The 10,996-nt window shown below is 38.9% G+C and overlaps 1 protein-coding gene across 1 annotated transcript in view; it reads right to left on the reverse strand.

Moving 5' to 3' along the window:
- Positions 1-7,548, reverse strand: part of NPW (neuropeptide W) — a 28,161-nt gene extending 20,613 nt beyond the window's left edge. The window contains exon 1 of the mRNA XM_044089198.1: positions 6,558-7,548. Coding sequence (XP_043945133.1) covers positions 6,558-7,250 — 693 coding nt within the window. The 5' untranslated portion in view covers positions 7,251-7,548. The remainder of the gene's footprint in view (positions 1-6,557) is intronic.
- Positions 7,549-10,996: the final 3,448 nt, after the last annotated feature.

A 10,996-nucleotide genomic window follows, 5' to 3' on the forward strand; every position in this document is an offset into this window, starting at 1 on the left:
GCAGCATATGGCATCTGTTTGAGCCCTTTGATCCTCTTGGTGAGGTACTTTTGGGGTCTTTCCAGTTGCTGCAGGTGTCTGGTAAGGTACATCCCAAAAGGGGCATTGTACTCAATTATGGGCCTGATGAGGGATGAGTAAAGAGGCACGATGACCTCCCCTGATCTAGATGTGAATCCCTTCATGATTAGGTGGGCTATATAAAATGTTTTTCTAACCACTTTGGCCACGTGGTTGTCAAATGAGAGATGGCTATCAGCTTGGGTCCCCAGGTCCCAAATTACTTCTTCCGTACTTAATGGATTACCACCTATGTGGTAATTTGTGGGCACTTTGCTTTTGCCAAAGGGGATGACTATACACTTTTTGGCGTTTAGCGTGAGGCCATGGCTCTGGCACCAGTTGTCTGTTTCTATGAGGCCCTTTTGGAGGATGCTTGTGTCGGCTGGAGAGTCGATTATGGTGCCCAGTTTGCAGTCATCTGTGAACTTGGTCAGCCACAGTCCTTCCGTGTTGGCCTGTACCTCCGAGAAATATATACTGAACAAGAGAGGTCCCAGGACTGAGCCTTGTGGGACACCACTTGTAACTGGTTTGGAGTCTGACATGGCTCCAGCAATTCTAACCTTGTGGGTTCTGTCTTTGAGCCAGTTTGCAACCCATCTAGTGACATAGGGGTTTATATTTAAGCTGGTGAGCTTATCTATAATGCCCGAGTGGGGTATTGTATCGAAGGCTTTTGTGAGGTCCAGGTAGGCTGTGTGGACCACGTCAATGGCCTTGGTGACTGTTTCAAAGAAATCAACCAGGTTTAAGAGGCAGGATCTGCCCTTAACAAAGCCGAACTGGGTAGGATCCAGTGTCTGTAGGTCCCCAATATCTTTATTTATGAGGTCCATGATGATCCTTTCCATAGCTTTGCAGACCAAGCTAGTCAGGCTTATGGGGCGATAGTTTCCAGGATCTGTTGAGGCACCACCTTTGTGGAGAGGGACCACTGTTGCTGTACGCCACTCTTTGGGTACATATTCTGTAGTAAGGCTGAGAATGAACAGTAGTTTTATGTGTGGGTTTAGCTCTTCTTGGAGTTCATGTAGGACGCAGCCCGGGACACCGTCTGGTCCCATTGATGCTGTGTTTTTTGCTTTGGAGAGGGCGGCTCTTACCTGAGCATCTGAGATGTCAGGGGGGCAGCACACTGCTGGGATAGATATTTGCCCTTTTGTTGGGGGGGGGAGTTTGCACTGAACCTGTCAGCTAGGATGTTGGCAATGTCTGTGGGTTCGGTGTATTTTTTGTCATTTTGGACTAATATGTCATATACTTCCTATTAGTAGTAGCATTTAGGAGTGTGTGTATTTCAGGACTGAAAAAAATAGCTTTGTTCAAATATAAAAAGGTAAAGTACAGCAAGAACAGCCTTAAGAACTATAGACCAAAATAATCTGTTGACCTGAACAGATGTGGTTTTAGAAAAATTGGTAGCGTTAGAAGTAATGGAAGTACTAAGGAATATTCACAACTAGGAATGTATCATATGTGCAGGTTGTGAGGATATGTCTAATGAATCAAACTACTTTTATTTCTGGAATATTCTTTTCTAAGCTATGGACAAAAAGTTTAGATGAGTAGTATTTTTATAATCAGACCTTTGACATTGCTGTTTATGAATTCAAACAGATGACAGTATAAGTGAATGAAAAATGTATCAAACCTTTTACTCAGATGATTTATTAATTTATTTAACACTTGTTAACCAGGTAGGTTGGCTTGTCTATAGACCCTTTTCAGCCATGACCCAGGATACAAGGGCTTACAGAAATATAATATGCTTGAAAATTTTAGGGAAACTAGTCAGCCAACCAGTTTGTGGAACTGAAAGAAATGGGACTACCTAGACCTGCACCAACACAAGCAGAAAATGCAAACTCCACATACTGTTATCAGGACTGAACCCAGGATTTGTAAAGCAAACATATCGTCAGTAAGCGTTGGTGCCGTCCAATAGGAATAGCAGTCATATAAATCATTTTTACCTTGTGGAGTATAATTTACATCTGATAATTCAGGAAGGGACAGAAGAAATGCAAAAATAAGGAAACGGGTAGCAAAATATTGCTTATCGAGTGTAAGCTTGGTAGATGAATTTAAGGAATTGCTGGATGAATATATGGGGGAAGTATCTATGGGTCATATGGATTTTAAATTCTTGTATTTATGTTAGGTTAGTTTATGTTACAAGATCAGATTGTGAAAGATGTCTGCATTTAGTTAGTTGTTTGGTCTGTGGCTATTTTTTGATGTAGTTCATAAAATTTTATATCAATATCATCAGCACATTATTTTTTTTATGCAACGCAGCCCATTTTATTCTTCAAAGGCTGCAGGCATTGCATCTGTGGATGAAACACTGAACTGAAACGTTGTCTTCCAACAACATCTAAATGAGAAACAGTTCTCTTTCTTGTGGAATTATACAGATGACTTTCTTCTGTAGAGGTTGTCCATATAGATTTAAGTTTCCATATGCTTAAGATTCCTTCTTATATCATCACGCATACTCTCCTTTTTATACTGTGTTATTACCCGGGTTCCATACAGAATGCCGACAGCTCACAACGCCGACACCCATATGGCCGACGATCAGAATATCGACAACGGGGAAACGCTATCTCCCAATAGTGCGTAATGGAAAAATTTCTATTCTTGCACTGTAGTGCGATCTCGGAGTTGGTATATTAAAGGTACGGGGGTGTGGGGGGTGCAGGGGGGCAGAGCCCCCTGTTAGCACAAAAAAGGAAATTGTATTTTCCTTTTTTGTGCAGTTCTGGTGCTGTCGATATTGTGATTGTCGACCATATGGCGTCGGCCATGTGGGTGATGTTGTTTTGGGCTGTCGGTGTGCTGTAGGTGATCCGTTATTACCCATGAATGGGTCTTATTCTGGTGATCTTTACACAGTTTATTGTTATTCATCCAAAGCTACCCATGAAACACATGTAATTTATTTCTCCTTGACAGTAAGAGGTATATACAAAGTGACTATAAGTGTTGATAGGGGCAGGAATTTGTCTCTGGATAAAAGTGTCTTAAATTTTTGTCATTTGTTCATTTAAACATTGGAATCTGGTTTTGCAGGACTACTTTGTTTCTGTGAAACAAAAGTAAAAAATGTTAAGTTTGGCTATTTATTCTTTTGACCACAATCAGACATTTGAGGTGAAAAGTCAACAATGGGAGAAAAATTACTTGATATGGGGTCTGGCTGTGGATAAAAATGACTGGCCCTTCTGAGCGGATAAAGTTAACAAGTTATTAGTCTCTTTTTGTAGGACTAGTGTGCCTTTCTACAAAGCAGATTGGAATACTTTACTAGGGCCATTTGTACCACAGATATACAGGATGTTCACAGTCAGTAAAGTGGCCATAACTTATGAGTCTGGACACTGACAGATTATAATTACAATTTGAGTAGTCTTATGGTTGAAATATTCTTAAATGGGTAATTATGTTATTATTGGTTAGTGCATTTTGATTCACTTCTTGCTGCAAAAATGTACAAGGCTATGTATTTAAAATATACAAACAAATTACATACTTTATTTTTTTTTATTAATCAGTAACTATAATTTAAAATAATCTTGTAGGTATTTGAAACAATCAGGAAGGTGAATCCAAAAGAAGATGTGCATTTTTGTGAAGCCCAAAAAGAACAAAAAAAGTGTGGAGGGGGCTCATGGTTTAAAAATAGCATGGGGCCCAAGGTACAATTAATCTGCTACTGCCTGTTTATGTTACAAAAGAGACAGATCCCTTGTTTGGGTGTTTGCAACACCACTGGACTTTTAAATGTGTAATAGGTCTAACAAGACAGGGTCTGTTGAGACTCTATGAATAAAGCAGAGACCGTGTCTTATTAGCCAGAGTGATACTGTATGATACTGAGAAGAGGGACAAAGTTCTGAGATGGTCTGCATACTATTTACAGTTTAGGACCTTGATTTTAGTAAGAAAATGTTGTAGACATTCCAAGTGTTTTGACAGGTACATACTGAAATGGGCATTATGTTTAATGATCAGCCTAATCAGAGCTGATTACAGTGGAATGATTGCAGCTGTAGACCTGAAACACCATACCTTTAGATGTAAAGTGTGTAAAGAAAAAGGACTTCCTTGCAATAGTGGATATGTAGTGATCAAAGGATAGTTTGTCACCAACATAGGTTCCCAGATACCTGACAGTAGCATCAACTTTCAAGGGTGTGTTGTCAATGCAATAATTACAAGAAAAATCATTCACTCCTGAAGGATACTATTATACATTTCTTGACATTTCGTTTTAGTGTATATTTTTGACACCAGCTGTTTGTTATGGAAAGGCCCTCTTGGAGGATCTTGGAGTCCTTTGGGGAGTTTAGAATGGTGCCAATATTTGCTATGACTTCTGAAAAGTAAATGCCAAAGAGGAGCAGCCCGATGACTGAAACCTGGAGTACACCACTAGTGACAGGTCTTTTGAAGGAGGTAGAGCCACCCACCATAATTTCATGGGATTTATTTGTGAGCTAGTTTGCTCTTCCTTATGTTACATAGGGATTTACATCTAACTCGAAGAGTTTATCTACTATGCCTAAATGTGGGATGGTATCAAATGCCTTTGTAAGGTTTAGATATGCAGTGACATAGGACATCTAACCCATTATTTATTTTCTTTTACAGCCTGTGTTTCCTGCAGAAATGGCAAAAAAGGCATTAGCCAGATTATTGTCTTTGGTGGAGACATAGTATGTAGATGGTAGTGGACCTCAATGGGTAACAGTTACACTTTGTAGAACTAATGCATAAATACAAAAACACGGCAGCTAACATTTTCTATTTACCTTAATAGTTACTTTCAATTGCCGTATGAGAGGGTAGGTCTCCACAAACATGTCCATTACAGCTACTAACTTTAGAGTGCAAACTACGTTTACTAACTTCACCTTTCAGTTTGTGAAGGCATACATTTTAGACGTACATTGGCCTGACTCATGAGCACTTCTGGTTAAGGTGAGATTTAAATAAAATGTTGAATGGCATGGTAACCTGAGACTTGTCTCTTAATTCTTTAATAAGTCAAATTGAGGACAATCTTCATGAATATCAAACTTGCTCTCATCATGAATTAGTCAAAAAAGAGCACTTTCTGTATTGGTAGACCCAAGCAGCTAAGCCTGTTAGATATTGGGTAGGGGGTATTTCCAGCTGCACAGTGCAAAATCAGTATGCTTTACAACAGATCTCACTGAATTTAGAGATGATTCAGTAGTCAGGATGCTTAAGATGTGGATAAGGAAGAGGCCACTCAATCATTTTGGCAGTACAGTGACCATAATATTTAGAAAGTTTATAATATAGAAATGGGGATTTAAACCAATTATTGTGCATATTTAAAAAATCTGTTTGCGCAGATTTACATTAAGTAAAATATCAAAAGGCTGCTTGTCTTAAGTTAACATAAGATGAATAAATAAAATATATTGTGCAAGCAGGAAACTACCAGATCTTTTTGACATAATTAAGCTACAACATTGCACAGATTTTGTAGAAACATTACCATGGCAAAGATTTTATTTGCGATGCTATCCAGATTTACCTTGTAATTATAAGATTGTGGGGTTGGTATACTGGTTAAGTTCTTTCTCAGAGATGGAAGGTACACAGTGTGATTCTGATTATTGGTTAGGCTTGTAATAGTCTGCAGACTGATATATGAGCTTATAAAATTGCAACAATGATGAAAGGTCAGATGTATCAAACAAATGTTGTCATCCAAATCAATTTTATTGGGGGTTGGTATAATAGTTAAGTTGTTTACCTCACAGACACAAGATACAGGGTGTGATTCTCACTTTTGGAAGGGAAATGCACTAGGCTTAAAATGGCCCTCAAGAGTAGCTAGCATAGTACTTACCCTATGAATTTATAACAACATCATGTAAAGTCCCATAACTTCATTAGGAACAGATACATGATTTTTATGGTATTCCCAACAATAGGCAATGGACAAAAAAATGCCACTTTCAAGGTTAGTTAGACTATATATTTTAAATTCAACTTTATGGTCTAATCATACCATGATAATTTACAAAGTAAATTATATGATATTTGCAAGCCTCTGATTGTTAAACTGTACAACACCTGGTGACAAAACACAAAAGGTCTTAGCAAACCCTCAATAATCTGAGTGCTGTCATTCCTTACTGCTTTAACATACCCACCTTTTTGGATAATACAAGCTGATATATGGAGAGATAATAGTATACCTGAAATACACGCTCAAGATGTTCGTCCAAGATCTTACGCCACTTACGGTAGGTAAATATTGAATAAGACAATATGTTCACCACTGACACTTATTTTGCAATCTGCAGTTCCAGTGCTGCTCATTTGACGTTTGCTTTAAAGTTAGCAAGATTTATAACGCTTCACATTTAGTGTTATCTTAAGTGTACACCAAGTAAAGAACTGTAATGAGTTAGAGAAGTGGATCATATTGTTTGCATAAGAACCCTTACCTCCTTAGTCGTGTCTTCAGTCCTCGGACCCCTCCAAAGGTTTAGAAAGTCCATCAGCCTGTGTAGTGCTGTCCCCTTTACCTGGAGTAGCGGAGGTTCTCCCATGCTCTTGTCTTCGGCGCACTTTGTTGGGCCTGTTTCCATGGACATATCGTCTGAGTCCTCTGCCCTGCGTGCTACTTCGACTGCCCTCTCTCCCAACAAATCAGTTTTTAGCAGCCGGCCACCTCCATGTCCGTCACTGTCATCAACCCCTGCTCTCAGCTGAGATGAACATTTCTTATTGCGCAATGCTCTGTCTAGACGGGGACCTTGAAGACTATGGGAACTGTCGGCCGATCCTAACCAGGGACTGTTGGCGAGCAGTTTGACTTCAGGGCCGTTATTCTCAGGCATTGATTCTCGGGTCGGAGCCCCAAGAAGCTCAGTTAGTAACTGGTACCGCAGAACATTTACGTAAGACTGGGGGTCTTCACCATTGCCCATGTTACCCAAGGGATGGTCTCCATCACCAACCCCTCGACGACGGATATAGGGGGAGCGCCGGACCCCAAGCAGCAGCCCAGAGGCTCGACCCACAGTATGATACCGAGGGTTCGTGACTTGCTTGTACCACGCTTCAACCGGTGCAAATGGGAGTATGAGCAGCCCAAGGATACCGGCAAGTTTCCACATGGCACTACGGCCAGGCATCTGTGTGACACGTATGAGGCAGTCAGTCAACAAAACTACCTGAACCTATGAGGTGTGACACGAAATTAAGGTACCAGCTAAGAAGTCCGGATAAAAGTCTATTCAGCCTAGTAGAAGGTCGGTGTGTAGCAACTCTGACAGACTAGTTCACAGCTGTCAGAATAGAAACGTGCAAGAAACAGTAAGCCAAGCTATTTCTCTTTGAATGAGGAAAAATAACGTGTAGATAAATAAATGAGAAATTTGTGAAATCGCTTTGCTATATTCTTGAATAAAACGGTATCCTCCTGCATTAGCAAGTTGTGACTAGCCATGCTTGGCTATTTTATATCCAGAAAGGTACCGCGCCTGTTCCTTCGTACCCAATCAGCAACGAGCAATCTGACACGCGGGACCTGGAAACTTCTGCTGTCGGGCGACCCGTGCTTTTTTTTTTTTTTGGGGGGGGGGGGGGTACTGTTTCATCCGTACTGTTAGTCAACGTATTCTAAACTGTCATATGTTATTGGGAGGTACATATACATCATTTATTTAGGGCACAAAACGCAGTTGTTATAATGCTTGACAATACACAAGTAAAGTCTGTTTGTTTGATTCTGCCTTGCTTTGTTTCCTTTTTTTCAGTTTTATCAAGTGCCATACCGTCTAACTTAGGGTTACCACCTGTCCCACTTTGCGAGGGACAGTCCCTCTTTGGCTAGTTGTATCCTGCGAAAATATCGAAAAAAATGGCAAATGTCTCAAGATTTTAGGATAAAAATATTTCCTAAGTTTAATCATTACATAAAACAGTTATTTTGAATCTGAAATATCTAAATGTTACATGAATTAGCATAAGCAACCCGAAATCCTACAACAATAAGATTTTATTTTGGCAAAAAAGTGAAATTCTGTCCTTTGTATTGGTCATGGGTCTGATTTGTCCTGCAAAATCAGGCATTTCTACAAAAAAATGTCCCACTTTGGGCATTTGAAAAGGTGGCAACCCTATCTAACTCAGACTCATTTATTTTTCCAAACTGATTTCTCTACTGCTTTCTGTTGGTATTTGAACACAAATACATAAAATACGCAACTTAGTGATTGCTTGACTCTCTGTCAATGTATTAAGTGCTTGAAAAGGGTGGCAAGGATTTAAGTGTTTATGGCTAGCGTAACTCTCAACATGTCAGCGCAAGCAGTATGGACAAAGGCAAAAATAATCGTAGGACAAAGGTCCAAAATCAGGGACAGATTTTCAGTCGTAATCACGATAAAACCTCAGCTTTCACATTTTTACATGGGGTCGTGGTGTGTCACATTAGTCAGTGTAACCAAATCACATACATTTTAAACCTTTTCACTGATAAACTCAGTTGACATAATGTGAATTAGCGAGCATTTTCTAAGGAAGTCTGAAACTCACATAAATGTCATATAGTGACTTCAGTCCTCAGTGACTTGCTAGAAAACCAGAGATTTTATGAGAAACACAAAACAGTATGATGCAAAAATCTGGACATGCTGTGATGTTCTGGACAGTTGAGAGGTATGGTGGCTGGGTGTCTTATGGTCCCTGTGATGTTTTCCCTAGTATAGTTTATATGTTCTTATGTTCCTATACAAATCAAATGCTTAAGTAACAGAATACATTATATTTTTTATGTTTCATGAGGATATATATATATATATATATATATATATATATATATATGTGTGTGTGTGTGTGTGTGTGTGTGTGTGTGTGTATGTATGTATATATGTGTGAACACTTTTGTCTTCATTCTACACGAAATGCTTTTAATTAGTTTCTCATGTGCGCCCATGCTCTTGTCAATTTCTGGGTCTCTTGGCTGTAACTTCTTGCAAAACTGACTGCTGCGAATGCCAGGGGATACATATAATGTTGGTACTTTTTTTAGATATCCAAAGTCAAGCATTTTTTAAAGGAAAATGGACATTTTGCGAGTCAAACCATACACACAACAAAGACAAAGGACATGACTCCACTTAGTTGAGGTGCTTATGTTGTTTCGTTGTATGTAAAATGTCTCAGAAATAAAATACTTGTTTGATGCCGCTATTAGCGGTAAATTAGAACATATTTTTATCTTCACATCTTAGGACACTTGTCCGCCCCACCCCACTGACGCCACTAGTGAAATTGGGACTGTCCCGCAAAAAAAAGTGGGATAGGATGTAACATTGCACACAGAGCTCCTTGTCGTCTTTCACAATGTGGCCTCATCAACTTCACCAAAGATAACAGGAGCAGGCAAACGTGGCATTGAAGAAGCGACTTAAATAATTTCTTTACAGAAAAAAAAGATTCTCACGAATAAGAGAAAATCGTGTGCTTAACTTTGACTGAGCCTCATAACAACGGGTCACAAACAGGGTCACATATTTTTTTTCATATTAGAAGGTCACCAGATAGTAGACTCTTATAATTAGTGATTCAGTAATTTATGTACCCCTAACAACTTTACCAGGAAGATCAATAAACCCTGGGGGAGGGAGGCTACATTTTAAGTGTCCAAACCTTAGCGTTATGCCTACATCGTAGCAGCTGATATTTGAAAGGAATATTCTCCTGCCCTTTTCTAGACTATTAGTGTATCCACACTGTGTAGGGTTGCCACAGGTGGGACATTTTGGGTACAAATGTCAGATTTTGCAGGGTAAAACATACCCACAGCCAGTACATTTTACTTGCTTATTCTGTTTCTTATAACATTTAGGTGTTTCTGATACAGAATGACTGTTTTATGCAACTATTACATAAAATATAGGAAATATTTTTGTCCTAAAATCTCAGGACATTTGCCATTTTTTCAATTTTTTTGCAGGACACAACTGCCCAAAGAGGGACTGTCCCACGCAAAGTGGGACAGGTGGTAACCCTAACACTGTGCCCATCTAAAGTCCCCAAATGTGCCGATTTTGCTGCTACTTTCGTGAAGCTTATCAATGCTTGTAGCAGGGTTACAGCGCCTTGCAAACTTTTCTACGAGAGACACTTTTCTGCAAGAATATATGCAAGAAATAAAAACCACAGAGTGTTAGTGTATATTACATGTTTCATTAATTGGTGATCATGTCGAGTATTATTGTGCAATATATTATCGTATTTGGTTAAAATATGGAAACATACAAAATAATGAGTGTGCATGTTTATGCTATGTCAATCAGAGAATGAATATGGTACAGGTAGACATTAATACAAACACACACACGTCGCACAATTTTACAACAGGAATACAATTAAATTAGCTAAATTAAGGACATTTGTTAATGGTTGACACTGATTCATTTCACAGAGTAAAAATTACATTTGTATGTATTTTTCTGAAAATGATTGATTTACAATGCTGTAGCTACAGTATATAACGATTAATCTCTTAATCTCATAAATTTCGTCACAAAACTACAGATTTCATGAAAGGCAAAGCAATATTCTGAAACACACTCAAAAATGAAGAGCAACTGAGAATTGTGAATAAATGATGTTAATATGCGATTGCATGATCATTATGTTTTTCCCCAGACCCATTCAAAACCTTACCATTTTGTCCACTACATGTAATGAATGGTATTGCCGTTCATGTAAGGCTTGGTGCAAAACATTCACAATGAGCATCGTGTGAAAGGAAATTTTGCATTAGCTTTTGTTTCTCAGTGTTATGTCCGTAAGTAGATAGTTTTTAAAAACAAATACTAAAATTATACCATTGGACTGTTAAGATACTAGCCTGGTCTAAATGTAA

The sequence above is a fragment of the Protopterus annectens genome, chromosome 12.part0, assembly GCF_019279795.1.
Source record: "Protopterus annectens isolate FY-2018-M chromosome 12.part0, PAN1.0, whole genome shotgun sequence".
Lineage (NCBI taxonomy): Eukaryota > Metazoa > Chordata > Ceratodontiformes > Protopteridae > Protopterus > Protopterus annectens.